Genomic DNA, 27360 nt, shown 5'->3' with positions numbered 1-27360 from the left:
AGCCCATCTCACAGATAATTACCAGCTTCAGCACATCCTGGCTGCTTTCAGTTTTCTTGTGCTGTGCACAAGCTCCCCACAGCAATGGAAGAGAGCAGACTGCACTGCCCACTTCTTATGACATTTTCCATCACATTTTTGCAAAGGTCAAACATTTGAATAGTGCTTGGCTGTTTACAGAGCAACTACTGTTTCTCACAATTACCCTCGTTTTATAGATTTAGAACTAAAACTTGAAGAAGGCAAAATGACTCCTCAAAATCACATGGCTAGTAAGTAGCAGGGCAGGGCTCACACCCAGGTATATCTGACTTTAAGCACAATGGCTTTTCCATAAAAATAGCCCAAGTGAAAGCAACATCTGTGTACCATACAGGGTGGTCATGAAAGTTGTTTTCCCACTTGGGAAAATAGAAACACTGAGTAACACTGATTCCAGTACCCTCTCTCCACTATATTCGTTCTTAGCCAAGATTGACTTTAAAGGCTGGATGGAAGGGAGAAAACGCCCATGGTTTCCATTAAAATGTATCAATCAATAAAGAGAACTAAGAGGAGCTCCAAAAACTGTTGATGCCTTTCTTCCTTCTGTCTGTGCCTGGCGCTTAACTCTGGTATAACACCATGGAGGAGTGCGTTTTTTCCCTCCCAACTGTTAACTGCCAGCTGTTAACGGATAACTGACCAAGGTTGCCTTGGTGATGTCATGCCTGGTCATGTGACTTGCTTTGGCCAATGAAATGTGAGCAGAAGTGACATGTGCCTGGGACCAGAAGAAGCTTTGAAGAGCTAGCTACTCTCTTATTTCCACTCTCTCTTTTCCCCCCCGTGTCATGAGATCAGCATCTTCCAGAAACAGGCTAGTCCTACTAACTTGGTTCCCTAATGAAGATGTGGAGCAGAGTTTCAGGGAACCTGTAGAGATCAAGTAATGTGATAAACCTTCATGGTTGTCAACTACTGGGATTTTGGACACCATTTGTTATTGCAGCATAATTTACTCTAAGCCAACAGGTTCAAGCATTCATGCCATGGTATTGCAAATAATTGTCACCTCCAAGGGACACTAGGCTCCTCCAGCAGATGCTATTCGTTAACCATCTTTCAATCTCAGGGTCCAGCAGAGTGCCTGATGTATGATAGGTGATAAATGAATCTTTGATGACAGATGAATGGGTGGAAGGAGGGATGGATGACCAGTAGGATCTTAGTATGATCCTAAGAGTTCAAAATGGAGCACAGGTTCCTCAGGCCAGAACCACGCACTAATAAAACTCCCATGGATACCGATGTGAGCTCTGATTTCATCAATTCCACTGCTATCCAAAATAATCATGTAGGACATAGCTGATTACCTTGAATTGTAATATTCTAGCTCTTACCATCCAAATATGCATTTCCTAAAACTTCATCTCTAGATCGTGCTGTCTGTGACTCCATGAGTTAGCAGCTTCTGTTGACTAAGCAGTAAAACTCAATAGGAAACATGACAAAGTAGCTATCTACCATGACCTCCCACCCACCATGCCACTGTGAGTGGGGGACAGGCAGGTTCAGGAAGCAGCTCTTGGCCCAGGTACTGGCCAAGTAGACAGTGATGGTTCCTGTTTCTTTCACTCCCTGCTGTTTTCTGCATGACTCCATGCTAACAGTAGAGCACAGTAGTTCAGAGAATAGTCTTGATAGAATCAGAAAGGCCTTGATTAAACCTTAATTACACTATTCACATGGCATTGATGCCATTTGGAATTCTGGAACTAGAATGACCCTTCAGGGTTGTCCTGAGTTCAACCAAGATGAGCAGACTAGTGTAGAGAGATCCATTTCTTGAACCCTTTCTTTCTCCTCCAAACCCACTGTCACATTTATAGCCATTCAGCCTGTTTGCCATGACTCTGAGCTCAGAAATGTGGCTGCACCATAGTCTGGGAGCCTGAATATGCAAGCTGAAAGAATTTTTTAGGAGACTTCTCTTCTTGCTCCTCCTCTAGTTCTGACAATAGACCAATGCATTTCTCCAGAATCTGCTATGAAAAACCTGACCTGAAGCTGTCAGGATATGTCAGCTGTCACCTGCTGTATTGTAGTTCTTTAGAGTCCTATCAAAGTCCTTTAGAGTCATAAGGAACTTTTCTTCCCTGACACCTGCCTCCTAAATTACAACCCAGACAACTCTGCCGTTCCCAGGGGAAGGAGAAGCAACAATTCATCCAGTTCTTTTCCTTCCCATCCGCAAAAGATCAATTTGCAGCATGTTTTTCTCCTCTGGAGCATTGTTCCAGGTCATGGCCAACACCTGTGCATTCATCCACCCCTTTGCTCTGAGGAATCTTGTTGACAGAATGTGTACAAGACGATGCACCCTAATGCACAGTGACCAGGTGTTCCTCATGGTTGACACCTTGACCTAAAGTTGGCATTAAGTTCCTCAGACTTTGCCTTTTTTCTTTGATGGTTCCACAGAGTTGTATGAGGAAGCTGTTCATGCAAAGCCCCTCAGAGGTTGCCCACTACTGGATCTGGTGTCTCTCCGGATCCCTCTCACCTGTTACATCTACTGCAGGCGGACATTCTAGCAGCTGGATGAGGGAGAGGCTCAAGCCTCACCAGTGACCACCACCCTCCCTGGAAGCCATGAGGAATCATGCCACATGTTAGCAAGTGGCAGGGGGGATGGGCTGGTGAAAAGTAGGAAAGCATAGAAGGTAATGACCACTGGCCTAAAACAAGTCTATTTTTTTTAAAAAAAAGTATATCTATATATTTTATTTTTAGCTGCATTGGTTCTTGGGCTTCCCAGGTGGCTCTAGTGGTAAGGAACCTGCCTGCCAATGCAGGAGAGATGTAAGTAAGTAAGAGATGTGGGTTCGATCCCTGGAAAGATTCCCTGAGGGAGAAAATGGCAGCCCACTCAAATATTCTTGCCTGGAGAATCCTATGGGCAGAGGAGCCTGGCGGGCTACAGTCCATGGGGTCATAAAGAGTCAGACACGACTGAGCGACTAAGCACAGCGCACACAGCGTTGAGTCTTAGTTGCAGCACATGGGATCTTTCATTGCGGTGCACAGGCTTCTCTCTTTAGTTGAGGTATGTGGGCTTAGTTGCCCTGTGAGATCTCAGTTTCCTGACTGGGGATCGAACCTGCATCCCCTGCGTTGGAAGACGAAGTCTTAACCACTGGAACACCAGGGAAATTCCCACAAGACTGTTCTTATAAAGCTTATTCAACTTAAATGTTCAGGAACTTCATTGGAAGTTCTGATGACGACAATGTTCTTCTAAGAAACAGAAATACAAATCCAAGAGGCAATTGTCAGGATGGGAATTCCATGACTTGTTTCTACCTGCACATTTTCAGTTGGTTTCATTCTTATAAACATGGGGAAGTCGCCAACATGGATGTTAAAGTGGGTGCAGGAGGAAGAAACCTGATACATACGTGCCAGACCATTCTCAGCACTTTCCCCATGTTAATCCCTTTAAATCTCCTAACACTGTGTGAGATAGCTTTTATTTGATCATTCCCCTACATGGCTAGTGGGGAAACGGAGGCACACGGTGTTTTAAATAGCTTGCCCAGATGGTTGCAGAGTGGCAAAGCGGGTGTCACATGCTATCACTATTTTTCTGTGTGCAAAATACATTGTCAATTGAGTACCTACTCTCAAAATCCTAGGTAAGAATTATCACCTTCTGTTTTACAGAGAAGAAAGCTGAGACTCAAAAAAAAAAAAAAAAAATTCAGTGTCACAGTGTCACAGAACTAGCAAGCCAGGATTTGAATGCTGAGGTGGAATTCCACCCTGTAAGGTGGCTAAACAACAGAAAGATCCTGCTTTCCCAAGGCGATGAGAGGCAGTGGCTGTTTCTGCACCATCGTTCTAGGACAGGCTCGTGGCCAGAAGTGGGAGTGAGCCTGGACGGTGGAGGTGGGCACTGCCTGGTGCCCCAGCAGATGGCTGCCCTCGGGCGCCAGAGCTTTGGCTAGCAGCCCTTCCATCATCATGCCATGACCTATTTTTGTTCACCCACTTAATTCTCTGGTCTATTTCTTTCCTGAAGAATTATTTCATAACCTCCGCTGAGTAAGTTTCACATGCTGAGCATAGCATTCATGAACTTGGAGATGAAAACAAAATGTGCCTTCAGAGGACAGGGAGTAATATTCACAATCCAGGCAGAAAAACCAGTAGGAAAATTAAGAAGACTCGAACCTTGCTCTTTCCCTTGCATTCAGCTTGGTTTCCTTTTTATACCAACTGACCCAAGTCATCAGCGACTGGGGGCCTGGCTTGCTCGACCCACTTTTCAGTTGGTCCCTCTGCATTCAGAAATCTCCACAGCCTATTAGGATAAAATCATTCTCCACTCCGGTTTTCAGCACTGCATTTTAAGTACCTCAAGTTGGTTCCCTGTCACCAATAAAACCCGCTGTCCCTGTCAGATCCTGCTGCCAAAATCAAGCAAAGAGTGAGTCAAATGTGAGTAAGTGATGTAGAAGTGTTAATTTGACAGTGTGATCAGATACTATTGGAAGAGCTTGGCTAAGGTGCTCTGACAAAAGGGCTGCCTATACAACTGAGTGGGTGTAATTAGATATAAAAGTTCCCTTTTGGTCTCCTTGCCTTTCTGTTTCTCAAGCTCAAACCTGCTGGTTCTGGTGTTTCCTTTTTTTTTTTTTTTTTTTGACTGCAGACTCTGGGACCTTAGCTGCTTTTCCTCCCCTTGGCTAGCTGCCTGCTACTCCATTCCTCAACATATCTTATCTCCAGCTCCACCTTATTGCCTCATTCTCCAAAGAGAAATCCATGAGTCTTAGGATTTTATGGAGGTTGCAAAAACAGCAAGCATAGGGACCTTAAAAATCCCACAGATTCCTAATGGACGTGACTCCTTGTCATTCGCTCCTGGCTCCCTCGCAAATGTGGACTGGAAGCCCCATTGGAATAGGACTCAGCTCTGAAGCTGGGGCTCACCTATAGTCTCTCCTGGCCTGACTCCAACCCTGGGATTTCAACATTCATATCTCTTACTCCTCCTGCTGGAAACTCTCCCCTGGATTCCCTGTGCTTAGAGCAAGCTCTGTGCTCCTTTACCTGTGCCTCCTGGCCTTTCATGATTTGGGCTGGACTCCATCTCTCCACCCTCATCTTTTCTACTGTCCTCTTCATCCTGTGCTCCAGCCCAGTCTGATCCTCTAGCTGTGCTTTGAACACCTCCAAGTCTGTCCGTGGCAGGAGCTTTGCGCTGGCCAGTGCTTCTCCTTGGAACCCCTCCTCATCTATGGGTCTCAGCTAAATGTAGCATGTGATTCTGAACTGGGTTCTTTTGTTGACATCACTGGCATGACTTGAGTAGAGTTCTGAGAATTAGATAGCTGCCATCATCAAATGTTAATGTCCTGATTTAAACACCTATATTTTGGTTATGTAGAAAATTACTAAAGTCATCCTGACAAGGAGAGGTGATTACGGTGGCTTGTCTCCAACACGGCTGAGCACCATGGTTTCCTTCTCCCCTCTACACACGAGCCAGAGTTGCAGTCTGTTCCACTGCCCCCTCACGTGGCCTGACTTATGACTGCACTGATTAACAGAATTCTACTGAAGTCAGGTTGTGTGAGTTCTGAGGCTAGGTCCCAAGGAGCCTTGCCGCCTCTGCTTGTGTCTCTCAGAGTGCTTGCTCATAGAGAAGCCATCTGCCGTGTAAGAAGTGCGAGGACCCTGAAACCACCATGCTGTGAGGAAACCCAAGCTAGTCACATGGAAGGATCAGGAAGGAAAAGATGTCCTTTGACCACCAGTATCTGAGGCACACCAAGAACTGCCGCACTGAGCCCTTCAGGCCCAGAACTCGAGAAATAATGATAAATTGTTTTAGCCACTGCGTTGTAGATTTGTTATAGATTTTTTTAAAAGGTTTATTTATTCTTTGCTGTGCTGGGTTTTTGCTGCTGTTGCAGGCCTTCTCTGGTCGTGACGAGGAGGAGGTTGCATACGCGGGCTTCTCATTGCAGTGTTTCTCCTGCGGAGCGCAGGCTCTAGGCTCGCAGGTCTCAGTAGTTGTGGCGCTGAGGCTTAGTTGTCCTGTGGCATGTGGGATCGTCCCAGACCAGGAATTGAACCCCTGTCCCATGCATTGTCAGGGAGATCCTTCACCACTGAGCCACCAAGGAAGCCTGTTACACATTTTTATATAACAAGAACAGTAGTTACTTTTGAATGGTGATGGAACCATGATGTATGTAAATTTCTTGATGTTTCTCTCTCTTTTGCATTAAGCATATATTAATTTTGTAATTAAAGAAACCACTTATTCCCCCCTAGCACTTTAGGTTAAGAGTAGCATTACCTAGTGAACATCCCAAGATGTGGCGGCATCCGCTAGACAGAATGACGTACTCCCCATGATAGCCATAGCATCTAACACAATGGTGGGTACATTAGGTGCCTCTCATTTATTGAATAATTGATGCATGGGAGTACGTTGAATAAATTCTTCCAGGATGAAAGACTGTTTATTCATCCATTTATTTACTTAGAGAGATTTATGGTAGTTTGGCATAATGCTTTTTTTTTTTTTTAATATAGCTGTATGCTCTCTTTAAAAGACCCTTTTAAAGGAGCTTAAAGACACCAAAAAGTGAGGCATGCATTTAAGATATGATTTATTCTTTTCTCCACAGTACATTTGTCTCTCCATGTGATTTCCTCATCTGCTTCCTTCTGTAACTTCCCCATTCTGTGTGGACATTTTGCCACCATTCCTCTCCCTTTGTACATGTCTAAGAAAAGATAGCACAAAAATAAGATTATAAACCAGTCTCTCTTGGAGTAAAACTGAGATGAAATACCAACAGCTCAACTCAATCAGTATGTAAACGGACTAATACTTATGACCCAGTAGGATTAATTTCAAGAATACAAGGGTAACATAGCACTGGAATTGGTTAATGTTAATGTTTTATAGATCAAAGAAGAAAATATGATCTCCTAATTAAAAAAAACATTTCTTAGTAAACTGTATCTTGAGGAATGCTTCCTTAACATGATAAAAATTAATATTAAATGAACACTTACTGAGATATTGTGTATGCAAGGCACTGCATTAAGTTTTATGGATCATAAAACATTAAATAAGGCAAGTTTCTGCTTTCAGGAACCTAAAGCATGTACTATTGATCACAAAACATTACCAGTCTCCTCTTGTACAAATCAACCTTTGATTTCACAACTGAGAATTAATCTAAAAAATGTATTTCAACTTAAGATATTTGCATAATATTCATTGCAGTATAAGTTTTTAGTAGCAAGATTTCTTAACCTTAATGTCCAATAATAGGGGGATAGTTATGGAAATTTCTTCATATTAACTCAATGGAATATTACTCATTCATTAATGTTTCATTCAGTACCCACAATGTGCCAAAAACCTAACACATAGGCTAAATTAGTTCAGAGACAATGTAGTAATATTGAACACTGTATTACAGTAGACTCGATGGACGTGAGTCTCGGTGAACTCCGGGGGTTGGTGATGGACAGGGAAGCCTGGCGTGCTGCGATTCATGGGGTTGCAAAGAGTCGGACCCGACTGAGCGACTGATCTGATCTGATAAAGTATAAGAGAGTTTCTCAACATTTGTATCGGAGAGCGCTTGGGGGCGGGGACGTGGTTTTGTCCTGTGCATTGCAGCGTGTTTAGCAGCATCCCCGGCCTGTACCAGTGGGCCTAAAGCATGCCCTCCTGCCTTGTTTTGAAAACCAACAGAGACACACATGCCACATGTCTCCCAGGGAACAAATCTGCCTGTAGTCAAGTGTAATACATTCTCAACACAGAACACAACTTTCCCTATACAGTTTTGTCTACAACTATATAAAAACCTGGGCTTCCCTTGCGGCTCAGTGGTGAAGAATCCACCTGCCAGTGCAGGAGACATGGGTTCAATCCCTGGGTTGGGAAGATCCCCTGGTGAAGAAAATGGCAACCTGCTCCAATATTCTTGCCTGGGAAATCCCATGGACAGAGGAGAGTGGCGGGCTACACAGTCCATGGGGTCACAAAAGAGTGAGACACAACTCAGTGACTCAACAACAATATATAAAAACCTGTATGTTAAAAAAAAAAACCCTATAAATAAGCGAATAAAAAATGGAAGAAACGAAGGTTTAGTATTTGCTATGATTATTGATAGAATTCTGATTGCAATTTCTTTTCTCAGATTTTCTAATTATTTTAGCAGTAAATATAGCCCATTTTTAAGATGAGACTTTTAAACAGATTTAAGAAGAACTTTCAGCTCAGGAACATCAGCAGTACTCTGTGGCAGTGCTGGTTCCCCTTGGTGGGCTGATGTGTGGCCTTCATTTCCCTTACATATCCCCTGAGCTCTAGCCCTCCACAAAAACGCCTTGGCTAGCTATAGGTCTCCCTGAATGTGTGTTTCAGGAGCACTGATTTCTGCTTAGAGATTCCCAAATGACTCTCTTTGTCTATGATACCAACTGTGATGGTTAGTTTTACGTGTGACTTGATTGTACTACCGGGTGTCTAGATATTTAGCCAAACTTTATTCTGGGGGTTTCTGTTAGGGTGATTTGGATAAGTTTAACATTTAAATCAATAGACTGAGTGAAGCAGATTTTTCTCTGTAATATGTGTGGGCCTCATCCAATCAGTTGAAGGCCTGAAGAGAACAACAGGGCTGACCATCACCTGAGTAGGAGTTGTCTATTCTGGGACTTCTTTGGTGGTCCAGTGGTTTAGAATCCAGCTTCCAATGCAGGGGACCGTGGGTTCAGTCCCTGATCGGGGAACTAAGATCCCACATGCTGCTGGACAACTAAGCCCACACACCGCAACCAGAGAGCCCATGCGTCACAGCTACTGAAGCCTGTGCGCTCTAGAGCCTGTGCTGCACAACAAGAGAATCTCACACATCACAATGAAGACACAGCACAAAAAAAAAGAGAAGAAAAAGAGAGGATTCTTCTACCTGACAGCCTTGCACTAGAACAGTGGTGCTTTTTCCCATCTTGGACCCAAACTGAAACTTGGACCCAAACTTCACTGTTCCTGTGTTCCAGGACTTTAGATTGAGACTGAAACTAAACCATCGGCTCTTCTGGGTCTCCAGTTTGCTGAATCTGTTTGCAGATCTTGGGACTTGTCAGCCTTCAGGACCAACAGGAGATAGATAGGTAGGTAGATACATACATACATACATACATATATAGTTATTATAATAAAAGGAATGCGTGTGTGTATATATATATATATGTATGTATATATATGGTGTTCCCTGGTGTCTCAGTGGTAAAGAACCCACTTGCCAGTGCAGGAGACGCAGGTTTGATTCCTGGGTTGGGAAGATGCCCTGGAGAAGGAAATGGCAACCCATTCCAGTATTCTTGCTTGGGAAATCCCACGGACAGAGGAGCTGGTGGGCTGCAGTCCATGGGGTCGCAAAGAGTCAGACACGACTTAGCGACTAAACAACAACATGCATACACACACACACACACACACACACACACACACACTGTTGGTTCTGTTCCTCCGGAAAACCCTAAGACACTGGCAAAGTTCCACCTCCAGGTCCAAACTGGACCTTTCCAGAGAAGCCCACAACAAGATCCGTCACACTGTGGCCTCAGGATGCCCCTGAGCTTTTGAGGGCAGGCAAGCTTGCTTCAAGGTTCCAAATAGCTAAGCGTCCCCAGAGTATGTTACTTTGGGAAACAGGAGGAAGTTGTTACCGAACCAGGCTCCTTTGCCCACCTCACAGCAAGCCAAACCCTGAGGTTTCTAGCTGAAAAAGAGTTTGTTCACAAGACAGCCAAGCAAGGAGACAGGAGAACAAGTCACAAATCCACCTCCTGAAAGATGAGGAGCTTGAGATTTTTGTGGGCTGAAGAAGCAGGCTGGTCTTTGACATAGGGAGAGTGGGTTGGAGGAAGGGAAAGGAGAGGTGATTGGTGTTCTGTGTAGACATACCTGGTTACAGCTTTCTTTCTGGGATGCGTGTTCAAAAATAGAGACACCTAGCATGATCTGAGGGTGGAGTTTTAAGCCTTTTGACGTCAAAAGTTCACTCACTGGACGACTACACAGGCCCAGCTGTGGGGTTGGTGGTCCCAACGAATCTTAGCTGGCTTGAGCTGGGGCAGAAGGTGATTCCAGTTTCCTGGAAAACAACTTAAGCCTTCTCCTGCCCATTATTATAGTGAACCATTTGTCAAGAGGCATTGTCTATAAGGGTGGTTAAGAAGTCTGGTGATACACTACCTGGGCTACATGAAGCTTGGAGGGTGTGCAGTTAAGAAAGGAAAAACATCTAAAGCAGGCTTGACTAAATAAAGACAGGTCACAAGCAGAGGGGTTTTAACATGCTGTTCCATTATCTGCTATTCTGTAAGACACACGCAAGGACTTCTATTAAGGCACCAGCTTCTGTTAACTGTATGGGATATGATTTCAGACTCTGTACTCGTATGCTAAAATTATGGGCTCAGAGGACGGAAGATACTGTTCTTGCTGCTGCTACTGCTGCTAAGTCACTTCAGTCGTGTCCGACTCTGTGCGACCCCATAGACGGCAGCCCACCAGGCTCCGCCATCCCTGGGATTCTCCAGGCAAGAATACTGGAGTGGGTTGCCATTTCCTTCTCCAATGCACGAAGGTGAAAAGTGAAAGTGAAGTCGCTCAGTCCTGTCTGACTCTGAGCAACCTCATGGACTGCAGCCTACCGGGCTCCTCTGTTCTTAGCTGAACCCAAAGAATTCTGACCAGGGTTGTGCTGCTGAAACTGATAGGCTGGGTAACAGTGGAAAATAAACTTAGCCAAGCCATGCTTAATTTTCTTCTCTGTCATATCTGGCCAACCTATTCTGCAGGGTGTTAGTGAGAATCAAATGAAATAGTAATGACAATGATAAAAGAAAATACTTAAGTAGTATTTATTACATGCTAGACATTGTTTTCGGAGAAGGCAATGGCACCCCACTCCAGTACTTTTGCCTAGAAAATCCCATGGACGGAGGAGCCTGGTAGGCTGCAGTTCATGGGGTCGCTAGAGTCGGACACGACTGAGTGACTTCACTTTCACTTTTCACTTTCATGCATTGGAGAAGGAAATGGCAACCCACTCCAGTGTTCTTGCCTGGAGAATCCCAGGGAGGGGAAGCCTGGTTGGCTGCCGTCTATGGGGTCACACAGAGTTGGACACGACTGAAGCGACGCAGCAGCAGCAGCAGACATTGTTTTAAGCACTTTTACATGTATGAACTTAAAATAGTAGTAAAAAATGTAAAAATTATAAAAGCATTCAGCAAAGGTTATGTGTTGGTATTAGAAATGTAATTACTAATCACTATTATCATGTACTCTAAAAAATATTTATTTGGCTGCACCGGGTCTTAGTTGTAACAGGCAGAGTCTTTAGTTGCAGCACATAAGCTCTTAGTTGTGGCATGTGGGATCTAGTTTGTTCCCTGACCAGGGATCAAACTCAGGCCCCTTGCATTGCGAGTGCAGAGTCTTAGCCACTGGACCACCAGCGAAGTCCTTGTCATACACTTTTGTATAAGTAACTATATCCGGAAGCAAGTTCTTGCCATAACAGATATTGCAGTGACCACTGAGATACTGACGGTGACCAGGAAACAAATGATCTAGCCAGCCAGATGGGGCAATCTGTGCTTACTCTAGGAAGCCCCATGGTCTTCTCCACATGACAAAACCTGCCTTTCCCAGGTGAAGGACATGGACACTGATAATACCCAAGCTGTTCGCTGCCCAGCTCTCAGACTATACGTTGTCCGTGTTGTCCTCTCTTTTTTCATCAGCCTCTTGAACTCTCTGTCCTGCAGAAGCCATATTATCTTTTTTTTTTTTCTTCCTTCTCCATTGCATCTTCCAAGTACTGATTACCTTTCTCGAGCTTTGGGGTCCAAACTGATTAGACATAGTGGCACAAAACAAGAAAGAACTGGTTCTTCATTACTTGACCCAACCAGGTCTGTTTTTTTCTGAACTGTGTTGTTCAGAACTGAAAAGACACTTGTGTTCAAAAAAAGAGGTGAAGATTTATGTCTCCTGCCAAAGAAAAAAGATGAGCAGGGAAAAGTCCAGGGTACTCTGCACAGGAAGAGGGGTCTGCCTCTCCCTATGATTAAGGCCACCATTCACCCAAGTATTCCCGAGACAGTCCTGGTTTCCAGTTATTGTCTCAGAGTAATCCTTCATAGAGCTGCTTTCACTATCTGAAGCGTGCGGGTTTGGGTGATAAATCATATGGTTACTTTATTTATGTTGCTTCCTGAAGTTGATTTTTCTGGCTACTAATAAAGAATCTGATGGTCCACATCCTTTGTCTGAATCCACATTCTTGATCATTTGGCTTGATGTTTCCTAAAACATTTATTCTTTTGTGGCAACGAAAAGTCCCAACATTCATTGCCCAAAGTTGGTGATCTGAACACAGGATTTCCTGAAAAAATTGCTTTCTAGTTCAGAATCCTATCTTCATTTTTTTACCCATACATGCTCCCCACAGAGATGATGAACAAGGAGGTCTGATGTCCTTCAGGGACATGACATGCTTCTCTGGGCAGCTCCACTAGGATTTAGGACCCATGAGGTTCCACTACTGAGAAAGGAAACCTTTCACCATTCATGGAAAATATCCCCAGGTTTGCTTGCCAGAAACAGGCAGGCACCCAGAACATCAGCTTTTTAAAAAAAATCTGTACTTTCTCAACAATTAGTGGCCCAGTGCCATTAGAGATGTCATTTGTCACAGTATAAACTGCAAAGGAACACAAGGAAGCAGAATGAAGAGAAGAACAAAGAGCTGTTAAGAGATGCTTCTTCTTTAGATCTTTCAGTATGGTTTTATGAAGTTCTTAGGATTTTCTCAGCAAGCAGAGCAATTCAGTGAATGAATTCAAAAGCTTTAAAAAATATCCTCTCAAATTATTTCTTCTTCTCCTTCTTTAGATGTGAAAGGGAAATGAAGAGAAAAGAAGACACATTCATTCCGTTCAGTAAATATTTATTGAGGTTCCAGGTATGTTTCTGATGCTGGGAATACAGCAGTAGTTAAATAGACAACTTGCAGTTGCCTCTTGCAGTTGACATTCTAATCATAGAGAAAAATGATAAGCAAAGAAACAAGCATAGAATAGAATGATCATAAGTGACTGGACTGCAATTTTTAGATGGGAGGTCGGGCCAGGAAAGGACAGAGTGGGTAATAGCTCCCTGCTTCTAGTGTGACTCTTTTCAAACTAAAGTTCTTGGCCTTCAGCCAAAGGGCTTCATATTCTTTATGGAACTTCCGAGGAAGAACTCCTTTGCCTGAGTCCCAAACCAGGCCCCTGATACACTAAAGGACTTTTAAAAATCCTCTCTCAAGACAGGCGCTTAGCAAGGAACACAATTGTTGTCTTGCAGCAAAATCTTATTTTTGAATGTCAAAAGCTAAATATTATCCCAGTCTATCTTTTTAGTCTCTCAATAATAAGTTGTATATCACCCTCAAGCAGAAGAATGGCTCGGGTGAACTGCAATAAAGAAAGGTAAAATGCAATAAGCACACGAATACTTTGAAAGATCTCACACCCTCATGATTACTAAGCTCATACTGAGTGCCAGACACTGTGCCAACACCTGACAGATCAATGCAAACAAAACAAGGTGCTTTGCCTCAGACACAAGTGTAATGGAGTCACCTGTAAGATGAACAGTTGGGACCAGATTGGTGTTTCTCAGTGTTATTTGCATTTGAGACAGGACAGTATTTTAGTGTCAGTTCAGTCACTCAGTCGTGTCCAACTCTTTGTGACCCCATGGGCTGCAGCATGCCAGGCTTCCCTGTCCATCACCAACTCCCAGAGCTTACTCAAACTCATGCCCATTAAGTCAGTGATGCCATCCAACCATTTCATCCTCTGTCATCCCCTTCTCCTCCCGCCTTCAATCTTTCCCAGCATCAGGGTCTTTTCCAATGAGTCAGTTCTTCCCATCAGGTGACCAAAGTATTGGAGTTTCAGCTTCAGCATCCATCTTTCCAATGAGTATTCAGGACTGATTTCCTTTAGGATGGACTGGTTGGATCTCCTTGCAGTCCAAGGGACTCTCAAGAGTCTTCTCCAGCACCACAGTTCAAACACATCAATTCTTTGGTGCTTAGCTTTCTTTATAGTCCAACTCTCACATCATTACATGACTATTAGAAAAACCATAGCTTTGACTAGATGGACCTTTGTCGGCAAAGTAATGTCTCTGCTTTTTAATATGCTGTCTATGTAATACCAAGCCATCCTGCACTTGATAGGGAATTTAGCATTCCTGTTCCTTGCTGTCTTCCTTGCTAGGGCCTCCATAACAAAATCTCTCAGGCTGGATGGCTTAAACATCAGAAATGTAATTCTCAGCGTTCTAGAGTCTAGAAGTCCAACACCAAGGTGTCGACAGTTTGATTTATCCTGAGGCCCTTCTCCTTAGCTTACAGGTGGTCGTCTTCTTGCTGGGTCCTCCCATGGCCTTTTCTTTGTATGCTCACATCCCTGGTGTTTGTCCCTTCTTGTAAGGACATCAGTCCTATTGAGTCAGGACCCCACCTTTATGAGCTCATTTAACCCAAATTACCTACTTAAAAGCTCTGTATTCAAATATAGTCACACTGAGGGGTTAAGATTTCAACATACAAACTTCGAGGGGAGACAATTCAGTTCATAGCACTTGCCTAACTGACTACCGGTAGTGCCAATCAAAGATAACCAAAGATATTCCGATCTATTCACAAATGGATCCTAAGAGGATGGTCTAAAATATTGAGTATTTTCATAGCTACTTTACTTGATTATGAATGCCTGTTTACCTACCAGTTTTGGCTATCATCTGATGTCGTGCGAGATGATTCTTTGCAAAAGGTGCTTTTTATTTTTTGGCCTTGCTGCATGGCTTCTGGCATCTTAGTTCCCCAAGCAGGGATTGAACCCAGGCCCTTGACGATGAAAACACTGAGTCCTAACCACTGGACCACAAGGGAAACCCCAAAAAGTACTTTCTGAACCAACTCCAAGAGAAATCCAGTGCGGTACTTCTTTCATGAGGTAAAGCTGGTAATATCACCTCTCTTTCAGAGTTTGCAATGGCACCCCACTCCAGTACTTTGCCTGAAAATCTCATGGGCAGGGGAGCCTGGTAGGCTGCAGTCCATGGGGTCGCTAAGAGTCGGACACAACTGAGCGATTTCACTTTCAGTTTTCACTTTGATGCATTGGAGAAGGAAATGGCAACCCACTCCAGTGTTCTTGCCTGGAGAATCCCAGGGATGGGGGCACCTGGTGGGCTGCTGTCTATGGGGTCGCACAGAGTTGGACACTACTGAAGTGACTTAGCTTAGCTTAGCTTAGCTTATCCTAAATTAATACACTGTGAAGCACAGGCAGAGAGACTTAAGACTTATCTATATAGTCCTCCTTAGATTGAATAGACTTTTTTTGACAAATGAATATCATAAAAGTCAATAGCATCTCTTCTAAGATCTAAAATGAATAGGATTTAATGAGGAATGTAGAGGAAGAAGTTTCAGGGGGATTAAAAAGTGATTTCTAGATAGAAGGAGAAAAAAAAGCATGACCCTTCAGCTGAGCTGCAGTTAAGATATTAAACATGGTAACCAGGAAGTCTTTTGCATGTGATTTACATATTAATACCATGTATTGGAGTAGGAAATGGAAACCCACTCCAGAATTCTAGCCTGGAGAATTCCATGGACAGAGGAACCTGTAGTTCCTGGAGTTGCAGAGTCCTGAGTGACTGAATACACACCCACACACACTCACAGACTGAGTAGTTATAGTGCCAAGTATGGTAATATGAGTATTCCACATATGTTATTATTTGATTTAATATTGTAAAAATCAACTAAAATGGGATATTTCTACAGCTCCTCAACTCTTCCTCAACCTCCCCCCTTCACCTTCCATACACACACCTCTTGAGCCAGCTAGGAAATAGAAATACCAAGAATAAGAAATGATGATGCCCTGGCCTAGGGAAGTGATGGTGGGAGAGCTGAGGTGTGGACACATTTGAGAGCTGTTCAGGGGCAGGATCAGCAGAATTTAGTGACTTTGGGTTGGTTACGGGCTAAGGGAAATGAATAGTTTAAGTTGGTGCTGGGAGCAACTTTCTGCCTGGGGGTGGCATTCACTGCAAAAGAATATCCAGGAGAAGGCATGGGTTCATGACTTCGAAAGAGATCTATAGGGCTGCCATTGGGCAGGACAGGTTTTGTTGAGGGCCTCCACTCCCTCTGCTTCCTTTTATCTTAAGCTCTTTGTGTCAGTTTCCTCAATATGCAAAGAGCTGGACAACTGGCCCCTTCATCATGCAGGATGGCTGTGAGGATGAGGTGAGAGAACGGATAGCCAGTGTCTGGGCCACAGAAAGCCTCGCACAAATATTATTCTCCACCTTCCTTCCTCCTGCCAACTCTGGGTCTGTGATTCTACAGATGCTACTCATCCTGACCCGTGAGTATATCAACACCTCTAGGGATGGGCTGAGAGACAAAGGATAAAATGAAGAGGCTGGAGGAGGTAACATCTCGTAGGTGGTGGTGGTTTATTTGATAAGTCGTGTCTAACTCTTTGCCCATGGACAGTAGCCTACTGTTTCCAGGCAAGAATGCTAGAGTGGGTTGCCATTTCCTTCTCCAGGGGATCTTCTTGACTCAGGGACGAAACCCGTGTATCCTGCATTGGCAGACGGATTCTTTACCATCTGAGCCACCAAGGAAGCCCCAATATCTAGGAGGGGTGCTGACGATTGGTAGATTGGTCTGAAGTTAAGAGGGCAGGTGCACAGTTGCAGATAGGAGACTGGTATCCAAGAGAGCAAGTGGAAAAATGTCCTGAAGAAATTCCCCTGTTTTCATAGTTCTGACTGGTAACCACTCTGCCTTCTAGCATTTGGTGTATTTAGAAATGCATCAGGTGCCCTTTGCCATAGTCCAGGCTTCATAATGTGTACTCACACCTCAGATTTCCAGATGATGTCCTTCTGGTTTCCTGAAAATCTTGACACCAGTTTTGCAACTTTCTACATCATTCAGCTCTGTGGCTCTAAAACAGAACTGGCCCTAAGAACTGGCATTCTCATCTACAGCCAGATTGAGGCCTGCTTCATCTTGATCCTCTGTCTGCTGGAGGGTGACTGGCTTGCAGTGGGGTAGGAGCCAGAATGGGAACATTGGGGACAACTAACTGTAGAGAAAATCTGGCCAAAGAGGAGAAGGGACCCTTAATATTATGGAGACTGGTGTTTGGCACCCAGCAAAATTCTTTCTCTGTCTTGTATTTAATTCCATATGGTTCCTGTTAGAGAATATCCATGCTTATAACCCTTTATTACATTCAGATTTTACTTTTGTTAAATCTCATTGCTACAAATATCACGTTTGTTTTAAGATTATACTGGGATGCGTTACTCTGCAGCATTATTTTAATTTTGTGGCAGTCTCACCAAACAGCTGCCTCTGGAGCCACCTGCTGACACAGTTTAGAATTCTGAGCACTTAACGTGACTAAGGAAAGAGCATTCCAGGCTAGTATGAGAAAGGGACAATCTAGACTCTGAGCTGTTGATCCCTTTTACTTGCTGTACCAGAATAAAATCCATACCGACATTTCTTTTCCTTCCCAACCCAAACACCCATCCCTCTCACCCATTTTGAAAAAAGATGTTGCATTTTCTTTGATATCTGTTTCAATAAAATGGTCCTCTGCCTTGGAAATTTATGGTTTTTGGTTTCCGATATCTTTGGCGCTCTGTGCCAGCTCATACATATTCCTTAAACTGAGTCTGTATTCCATTAGAATCCATCTTGGAGGTGCTGAGTCATGGGCATTTGGAGCAGGGATTATTTCAGTAGAAATTCTTGGCACATATTCTCAGGCCAAATAATGCAGGGAGAAGAGGGAGGAGAGATGATGGGGGGGAAAAAAAGAGCCAAAGATCTGCTCAAAGCACTGGAAAGCCCACCACTAAAAATAAGTAATCCTCAGACCTGGGAAGATGCCCATCATACCCAAGTCACTGTGGCTGAGGTTTGATCTCTTAGTTAAGAGTCACAAATCTTGTATGTGAGGCAAAGAACTTGCTGATTAGGACATCATGCTGCTTCTCATGACATGGCCTTGCCCCATCTGCCAATCAGGGATTCCATCTTATAAACCACCTTCTGTTTTAAATAACCCTGCAAAGGATAAAACCTGACAATGTACATATGAGCTGCTCTGCTCATATTATCAGATCAGCAAAATACCATATATCCTGGGTGGCTTAAACAACAGAAATTTACTTCTTTATGGTTCTGAAAGTTGAAAGTCTGAGATCAGGGTGCCAATATGTGCCCTCACATGGAATGGAGAGAGAGGATGTGTGATGAGGGGAGAGGGGAATATCAATCTTTGGTGTCTTTTCTTATAAAGGCATTAATCCCATCATGAGGGTCCCATTCTTACGACCTCATCTAGACCCAATTACTTCCCAAAGGCCCCACCTCCTAATACCATCACATTGGGTGTTTAGGGTTTCAACATATGAGTTGGTAGGGAGGGGCACAATTCACACCATAGCAAGTACCAAGTTTATCTCTCAGTCACATGAGTATTCCTGGGCTGTGGAAAAGAGCAGAGAGGAGTTTCTTCCTCTGGTGGTTGTGGTGGTGGTGATGGTGATAGTGGCAGAGAATCAGCAGTGGTGGGGCACTTTTCACCGTCTGAGGCGATTGGAAGGGTGCAGGGAAGAAGGACTGGATTGGTTCCTGTTGTATAACAAGAATTTGTCTGGTCTTTGTCCCTGGGTCCTGGAAGTGAGGGGCTTCCCAGGTGGCTCAGTGGTGAAGAATCCACCTACCAATGAAAGAGACTTGGGAGACATGGGTTCAGTTCCTGGGTTGGGAAGGTACCCTGGAGAAGGAAATGGCAACCCACTTCAATATTCTTGCCTGGGAAATCCCATGGAGAGAGGAGCCTGGCGGGCTACCATCCATGGGGTTGCAGAGTCAGACATGACTGAGCACACGCACACACACAGGCTTGTGAAAGACAGGACTTACTAGAGTTGTTGGAGGACAGTGAGGAGAGTGCAGTGCCCCCTCAAAAGAGTGTTTCTAGAAGAAAGCAGTGTCAAAACTCCTGAAAGGGGACTTGGGAACCAAAAAATACTAATGTGCTAAGAACGCAGAGGTCATTGATGATCTTAGTGATTTATTGTTTTTCACTACAGGAGAAATGAGTTAAAAGACGAGTTGGAAATGATAAAATGGAAACGTCAGGCGTTAAAAAATAAGAAAGAAAAACTGAAGGACTATTTGGGGATGGTGGTGGGAGAGTCAGGAGTTTAGTTGATAGTGTAAGGATCCCATGAAGGTAGAAAGGAAAGTGACCGGTACTGGAGGGCTCCTTTAAAATGCGAAGGACCAATCCGATGTTGTAATTGGAGGGAAGGAAGAGATGGTTGCAGTGCAGACTTAGATTGATGCGGGGAGATGAAGGGATTGATTTCTAGTTTCTCTGTAATGAAAGAGGAGAGTCTGTTTCACCAAATATTATTCATAACGTTGCCTCTATAAAACATATAAAACAACAACGTAAACTAGTTGTTTTATATGTGGATGGATGCCTTCGCGCCCTGTTTCACAGATGGCTTAAATATATACCTCCCAGTTCACAGCGGTGGGAAACAGAGTCGGCGCTTAACAAATACTCGCTTCATTTTAATTCCAGTGATGATGAGAAATCTGATGATGCCCCGATGGCAAGGAAAAGTATCAGCTCCATCTGGTCCCCTGTTATAAGGTACCTGATAAATGTGAGGGATGAGAATCAGAGTCGGCAAACGTGTCCACAAAGAAGAGGAATACCACCGGCACACTCCTTCTTGTCCGGGAGCCTAAGGGTTAAGATCAACGAGAGCCAGCCACCACTGTTTTCTAGAGAGGCTCCATCAAGCCCACTGTGGGAGAAGAGGGAACTTCCTGTTTCTGACTTCCGGGTTTGAGAGGTTCGGACCTTAGGTTGGTGGGGTCAGAAGTAGAGTGGGCTCCTAATTCCGGGCCTGCTGGTTGTGCGGGGCGCCTTGTATGTAGCCCCCAGAACAGTGAGTTCCTTCTCGGGGAGAGGGACGGAGCCGAGGGTTTCGGGCAGGAGGAGCGGAAGCTGCGTCGCCCAGGCTGCAATGTTCATCCTGCAAAGAACTGCCGCTGCTGTGAAGGGCGAAGGCCCAGCATCTCCAGCAGCTCGGGCCACCGCGCCTCCCTCCCCTGAGACGTCCCTGAAAGGACCGTGTCGACTGGAGACGATCTGTTCCCCTGGGACTCACCCGCAGTGTACCCGACCTGTGCTCCCAGCCGACGCTTTTTAAAGCTAAGCTTCAGAAATTGCATTTTCTTTGGGAGTCAAGCCGAAGCACTGCCCCGTGCCTAATCACCTTTTTGCTCTAGGCAGTAAAAACAGCCTTTCTCTGCGGCGTGACATCTTAGGGACAGCCTTTTAATACCAACTGTGGCCTTAAGTTTGCTACCGTTTTGCTGAGCTAGTGTTCCTGAGGGCTCCTCTGTTACCAAAATTAATAAGTTTCTTAGCAGGGAAAATGGTAGCACGGGTATCTTAGGTAGACTAATGCTTCTTTTGTGAGGACTGCGATAGAAGTATGTAACTCCGATGGTAAAACATACTATTCCATTTGAACAACTTTTTTTTTCATTCAGGTGTGTGCTTTTTTTCCCTACACAAACATTGGACATACTTGTAATTTAGACAAGTTTCATATATATATAGAAGGTGCTTAGAGAATACCAGCTTCTTTTGATATAAGGTCTAGGGATATAAATTGGTTTTCTAAAAATGCAGTCAATATAGGAATTCCCTGGCAGGCCAGTGATTAGGGCTTGGCACTCTCATTGCAGGGCCTGGGGTTCAATCCCTGTTTGGAGAACTAAGATCCCTCGAAGGTTTGTGGTGCAGGCATTAGGGGAGGTGCTGGTGATGGAAGTCAATATATTACAAAATAAAAGGCCTGATCATTTGCTGGTTGGAATTATGCCCAGTTTCTGCTTTCTTCTCTAGTTGTTTACTATAATAGACAAGAGTATTAAATTCACTGTCCAACGAATTTGGGACTGAATCCTGCTCTACCATGTTCCGGTTGTGTGACCTTGGGAAAGTTTCTTAATGTCTCTTTTGTTCACCTATAACATGCTGGTACCTGTTTATACAAGGCTTTCCTGAGGGCTCAGTGGTAAAGAATCCACTTGCTAATGGAGGAGATGCGGGTTCTATCGCTGGGTTGGGAAGATCCCCTATAGAAGGAAATGGCAACCCACTCCAGTATTCTTGCTTGGGAAATTCTATGGGCAGAGGAGACTGGTGGGCTACAGTCCATGGGGTTGCAAAAGAGTTGGACATGACTTAGGAAAAACAACAGCAATATTTTTATACACTTCAGGGAGCTCTTGAAAGAATTACATGAGAAACATTATGTGTAAGGTATCTGGTTCACTGCATGACATAATAGGCAGTAACAGATTGAAAAGTATAAGTCTTTTATTTTCTCTGTGTGTGCCTTCTTTTAAACTCTCATTTTTCTTGAATTGTGCTATTTTTTAATAATCCTGAAATGGATGCCGAGTCCATATATAATTGCCTTCCAGTCCCTCAAGTAGGTCAGGGGTTGTAATTGGGTCCAGAAGATAAAGCTTAGGCTGAAAGGGATTTTGTGATTATGATAGTAAGAGATAAGGAAGAGGTCCCTTGTTAGCCTCCCTTTTATATTTAGAGATTATTGGCTGTAATTATTTTAGCTCTACTTTGTCTTAATTTATTGTTACTAGTCAAGTAAATCCTAACTTTTGTTTAAAATTAACTTCAAAGGTTTCATCCTTCTGTCAAGGATCCACTTATTCTTTGTAAATGAAACAGTTTCTCTTTAGCTGCTTTTTATACCTGCATATCAATTCGTAAAGTCTTACTATTGATGCCTTTTCCAAAAAACTACTTCAGTTTTTCAACCACAAGTGTTTCTGAGTTCCAAGTGGACAGTATTAATATTTATTCTATTTTTAAACCTTGATCATCAGACTTTATTGCAAAGGTTTAATTTTTAAATTATTTCCCTGGGAAAGGTAAATTGGATTAATGCTTAATCCTAAATAACTTGAATCTGAGGTTAGATTATCTGAAAGGATTTTCAAAAGCCCATGTTTCTTATGTTCAGTATGGTCTGCAGAATATTAAGTGCTTAACAGCCGTTGTGTTGCAATGGTTGGAAGGAAGGAAGGAGAAATGTTAACAAATGCCTTTAAACATAACTTGTTTCCTTCTACAGGATTTCTGATCCCTAATCTGACTGATCATTGTGATGGAACAAGAGCAAAAACTATTGGTCTCAGATTCTAATGGCCTCACAAAGAAGGAGAGTTTGAAAAACACTATTACAGGTGAGACATCAAGAAGATCTGAATCCTTTAGGAATTTGTTTTAAGACATGCTGTAGAATGTATAGAAAAATCAGGGCATTAGAATGAGACAGACTTTGATTTCCCTGGTCTGTCACAAGCTATGAAAACTCTTTTAGCCTCAGTTTTCTCATCTTTAAGAAAAGTGAATGATAATATCTGTCTTGCATATTTTTTAAGATACTGATACACTATATGCAAAACTACCATTCTTAATAAGTAGTGGGTATCATTGCTATTTCTTTGTTTGCTCAGATTTTAACTAATTTTTTTGTCTAATTTTTACCTCAGATAGTGTTCTATTCACTTTCTCTCTTTAAAGTCTTCTAGAATAAAATTCAGTGAACTTATTTTTATTAATATTTTGATATCCACCATGGCAATTGGTGAGAACTGACCAGACACTTCATTACTGTTGTTATAAATACGAAAAATTCACCTGCTTCTGATGAACACATTGAATAAAAGAAGTAAAACTAGCTGTAAACACTTTTTTCTCCCCCCAACTAATAATTGTTTAATATTCTTCTGGAAACACTTTAAAAATCTAAAACATTTTACAAGGTTTGAGTTTGTTATTCCCTGTCTTCCCCTGTAATTCAGAATTTCAGGGTATTTGTTTATTCCTGCAGGAGATGAAAGTAAGAATAATTTGAAAACTGTTCAGTTCAGTAACTCCAAGGCAGATAAAGAGAGAGCCTCAAAATGGTCTAGAAGTGATGGCCCAGAAAATTATAAGGATGAAGACACAAAAGAAATACTGTTGACAGGGTCCCAAGGAGGTAAAACTGAACGTGATGATTCCTATGAGAATGATAGCAACTTGGGGAGTCAGAGAAATTGTACAGAAAAAGAGGAGGAACAACCCAATCACTGGGGATGGAGCCCAGGAGACCATACCGGGCCTGCTGGCCAGCAGAACCCATCCTTTGGGGACAAACCCTACAAATGTTCTGAATGTTGGAAAAGCTTCAGTAATAGTTCTCATCTTCGAATTCACCAGAGGACCCACTCAGGAGAAAAACCTTACAGATGTTCTGAGTGTGGAAAGTGCTTCAGTAACAGCTCTCACTTGATTCAGCACCTGAGAACACACACAGGCGAGAAGCCCTACCAATGTGGTGAATGTGGGAAAAGCTTCAGCAACACTTCCCATCTTATTATCCATGAAAGAACTCACACGGGAGAGAAACCCTATAAATGTCCTGAGTGTGCGAAGAGTTTCAGCAGCAGCTCTCACCTTATTCAGCATCACCGATCGCATACAGGTGAAAAACCATATGAATGTCCGCTTTGTGGGAAATGCTTCAGCCATAGTTATGTGCTTGTAGAACATCAGAGGACCCACACTGGAGAAAAACCTTATAAGTGCCCCGACTGTGGGAAGAGTTTTAGTCAGAGCTCTAGTTTGATTCGTCACCAGCGGACACACACTGGTGAGAAACCCTATAAATGTCCTGAATGTGGAAAAGGCTTTGGTTGTAATTCTACTCTAATCAAGCATCAGAGAATACATACAGGAGAAAAACCCTATCAGTGTATAGAATGTGGGAAGAATTTCAGTCGAAGTTCGAACCTGGTTACACATCAGAAAATGCACACAGATGACAAAACCTATCAAAGTTCTGAGTATGAAGAAAGTTTGAGTCAGAACTATAGCCTGATAGAAGAATGCAGAATCCAGCCAGGAGAGAAGCCATATAAATGTTGTGAATGTGGAAAGAGTTTTGGCCTCAGCTCTCATCTCATAAGACATCAGAGAACGCATACAGGAGAAAAACCTTACAGATGTTCTGAGTGTTGGAAAACTTTTAGTCAGAGTTCCACCCTGGTGATTCACCAAAGGACACACACAGGAGAGAAACCTTATAAATGTCCTGACTGTGGTGAGTGCTTCAGTCAGAGCTTTAACCTTATCAGGCACCGGAGGACCCACATGGGAGAAAAACCTTACAAATGTACTGACTGTGAGAAATGCTTCAGCCGAAGTGCCTATCTCAGTCAGCATCGGAAAATTCACGTAGGAAAATCTTTTGAGTCTCCTGAAGTGGAAGATTTTCCTCATGAATGGACTTGGAAAAACTATTCTGGGGAGATAGCACTCATCCCTTCATTTTCAGTCCCAAGTTCATCTCCCTCCTGAGTCCTAAAGTCTGTTTCTTTTTATCAAAAATTACAATTAAGATGTTCTCAGATCACACTGTTGTAAAATTTGTTTGGTTTGTTTGCCAAAACATGTGGGAAAAGTCAACTTCCCAGCTTAAAGGTTGGGAAGACCCAGATTATCAGGTCACCAGATTTGCCCAGTGAGAGATACTGCCAGTGATGGAGAGAAAGAAGAATATTTTTTATTTAAGGTAAGACAGTAATAGTTTCAAAGGAAAACATGGAGAGAAATCCTGGGAGACTAAAGATGAGATTGTCATTGAATCTTATTTCCTGTTGCCTGACTGGGTGGTGACAGATCATTGCTGTCCTACGGGTTTGCCCAGAGAGAGATTTTTTTTGAACAGATAATGTGATCTCCTGGCTGTTTTGTTGAGTCTTAAGGAAGAGAAGACTAATTTTTTTTCAAATATGTTATTTGCTGAAAATTAGCTTTTAGAACTGCATTGTTCGGTGCAACAGCCACTAGCCATATGTGGATAGTTAAGTTTAAATTGATTAAGATGAAATTTAAAATTGAGTTCTTTAGTCATGTAAACCCCTTGCTGAATGCTCAGTAGCCACTGGGGGCTACTGTTTTAAATATCACAAAAAATTCTTTTGAGATCATCATTCTTGATGGTTCTTGTAGGAAATGTGCTCTGGGGATTCTGTTCTCCAAGAGGAATTACAATATAGTCTAGGAGTAGATAGAGTTTTGAAGGCACTAGGTCTAACGGTTCACTGTTTTGATGATTGTATGTTTTAGATTCAACCATCTCAGTTATCTAGAGATATGATCCCATTGTCTTGGCCAAAGTCAGATTAAGAGGTAGGATTCATAATTCTGTTTTGAATTTTTCTGTCAAGTGGTCCTTTTCCCTCAGTTTTCCTATTATATAATTCTTCATCAGATCAAAGTCACTGGGTTCTTTTTCTATTAATTAACTCATTGAGTCTGAGCCAGTGTCCAGGGACAGTTTGCCGCCGGGGCCCCAGATTCCTAAGTTCCAGTCTCGGCAGTTTGCTTTTGCCTCTTGACGTACATGGTGTGTGGATCTGGTAACCAAGACACTATTCTCCCTGTTCATTTGTTCAGTGGGAATGGTGTGTTGTAAAGGATTAAGATATTTCCTCTGTCCCCACCTCCATTTTTTCCTGCCACTGTAAAAAGGTAGACGTGTATAGGAAGGTCAGGACTTGCCCAGGATTTCATCTCTTGTTTTTTTGTGAGTCAAAAATATATTTTTTGAAGAATAAGTAGAAGTGTATATTAGGAATGTGGAGCCAGAAGGGGCCAGTTACAGCTGGGGCAGAGGGCTCTCTGTGGCTGGTGGGTAGCAGAAGTCCATGGGGATTTTCTTCCGTGACTGTGATGCACCTGGTACTGGCAAGGCAACTGTGTCTTTTTATATTGTTTGGGATTTAAAAATGAATCAAAGCTGATAGTTAATGGTATTCAAGAAGTCTTTGGGGGTGATTTTCTGCTTTTAGAAAGGGGGAAAACATTTTGAGCATCTTTGGCTTTAGTGTGACCTCTGACTCAAGCATCCTGTTACCTTTATATGTTAGGCAGTGTTACCCCAGTTGTCTTAAACTGTGGTATCTGAGGATAAGTGTTTACAGTATTCTTTTTCTTTTTTAATTTATTTGTTTTTTAATTGAAGGATAATTGGTTTACAGAATTTTGTTATTGTCTGTCAAACCTCAACATGAATCAGCCATAGGTATACATACAGTATTCTTTATCGCAGACAACTGAGAGTTTGATGTTTGATGAGAGTCTGATTAATGATCAATTGCAAAGAAGTAGCTGTTGGGGTGGTTCACAATCGTGGAGCCCATTATGTGTGGCAAGTAACCACTCTGAACCTGGTTCCTCATCTGTAAAAAAGAGATAATGTCTACATTGCACGGTTTTGGTAAGTGTTAAATGAATGTTTGCAAAGCAGCTAGCACAGTGCTTAAAATATGGGTCTAAATAAATGGTAATTAGTTATTATTAATTGAAACAAATTGAAAAATATCCTCCATACATTTTCAGAAGCAACAGTACAGTCCCAAACTTTCCTGCTTGTGGATTCTTTATGATCAACCTCAGGAACCCCAAGGAATAAGGTATTATAAAAGCACAAGATTAATGTGTTTTAAGTCTGCAGACTGTTGAAAGCACTTTTATTTGATTTGGCTTATTGAATTTTGTTGTTGTTCATGAAACAAAGGACTAAGTTTAAATCAAGAAAGAACAAAACAGCAAGTTCAGTTTTAGTTAATTTGCATCTGAAGATTAACAACTCTGTAACTTGTGTCCTATTACTGTCCCACACTGTGTTTTACGACTGCCCACAATTATACAAAACCTGCTTCACAAACCTTGATACCTGTAGAGGCATATATGTTCACATTTTAGATGGATTTAGATGGGCTTCAATAGTAATTTGGCAAGAATCTCTTTGAGTTGAAAATTCAGAAAACCGAAGAGAGATTTGTCACTTAACAATGGAGAATTTAATGTAGTCAGATGTAATCCTATTTAATACCTTTGCCTCACTTTAATGAGTCAGCAAATAGGTTCTTTGTTTAGCTCCCCCAAAAGTAAATATTCTCTGTATTTTCTGTTTTTCTTGCCAGCACAAAGGATTCAGCACCTGAATAAATAAAGCATTCTTATTAACAA

The 27360-nt window shown here is 42.7% G+C and overlaps 1 protein-coding gene across 18 annotated transcripts; it reads left to right on the top strand.

Annotated features, from left to right (window-relative positions):
- The first annotated feature begins 744 nt into the window (after positions 1-744).
- ZNF572 (zinc finger protein 572) lies at positions 745-27360 on the top strand. Of its 18 annotated transcripts, NR_198896.1 has the most exons (6): positions 745-859; positions 13004-13073; positions 22409-22520; positions 23171-24895; positions 26728-26801; positions 27315-27360. NR_198896.1 is itself a non-coding variant. In XM_059874292.1 (5 exons), exons 4-5 carry the CDS (start codon positions 22442-22444, stop codon positions 24679-24681), a joined length of 1590 nt encoding a protein of 529 aa, XP_059730275.1. In that variant the 5' UTR covers positions 750-9204; positions 13004-13073; positions 19810-19881; positions 22409-22441; the 3' UTR covers positions 24682-27360. The 18 variants fall into 18 exon arrangements, 10 of the variants coding, with proteins under 10 accessions (XP_059730275.1, XP_059730276.1, XP_010810273.1 ...); XM_059874292.1 differs by adding an exon at positions 19810-19881 and having other exon boundaries at positions 750-9204; positions 23171-27360; XR_009490387.1 differs by lacking the exon at positions 745-859 and having other exon boundaries at positions 13003-13073.

The sequence above is a fragment of the Bos taurus genome, chromosome 14 (genome assembly GCF_002263795.3).
Source record: "Bos taurus isolate L1 Dominette 01449 registration number 42190680 breed Hereford chromosome 14, ARS-UCD2.0, whole genome shotgun sequence".
NCBI lineage: Eukaryota > Metazoa > Chordata > Mammalia > Artiodactyla > Bovidae > Bos > Bos taurus.
Note: the sequence above shows the minus strand (reverse complement) of the source record. Positions and strands in the feature narration are given on the sequence as shown.

Excerpts from the sequence above, each read along its gene's own strand:
- ZNF572 (XM_059874298.1), top strand. The coding sequence starts at position 22,442 with ATGGAACAAGAGCAAAAACTATTGGTCTCAGATTCTAATGGCCTCACA. Across the intron at positions 22,521-23,170 it reads TTTGAAAAACACTATTACAG|GAGATGAAAGTAAGAATAAT; the intron begins GTGAGACATCAA and ends TTATTCCTGCAG.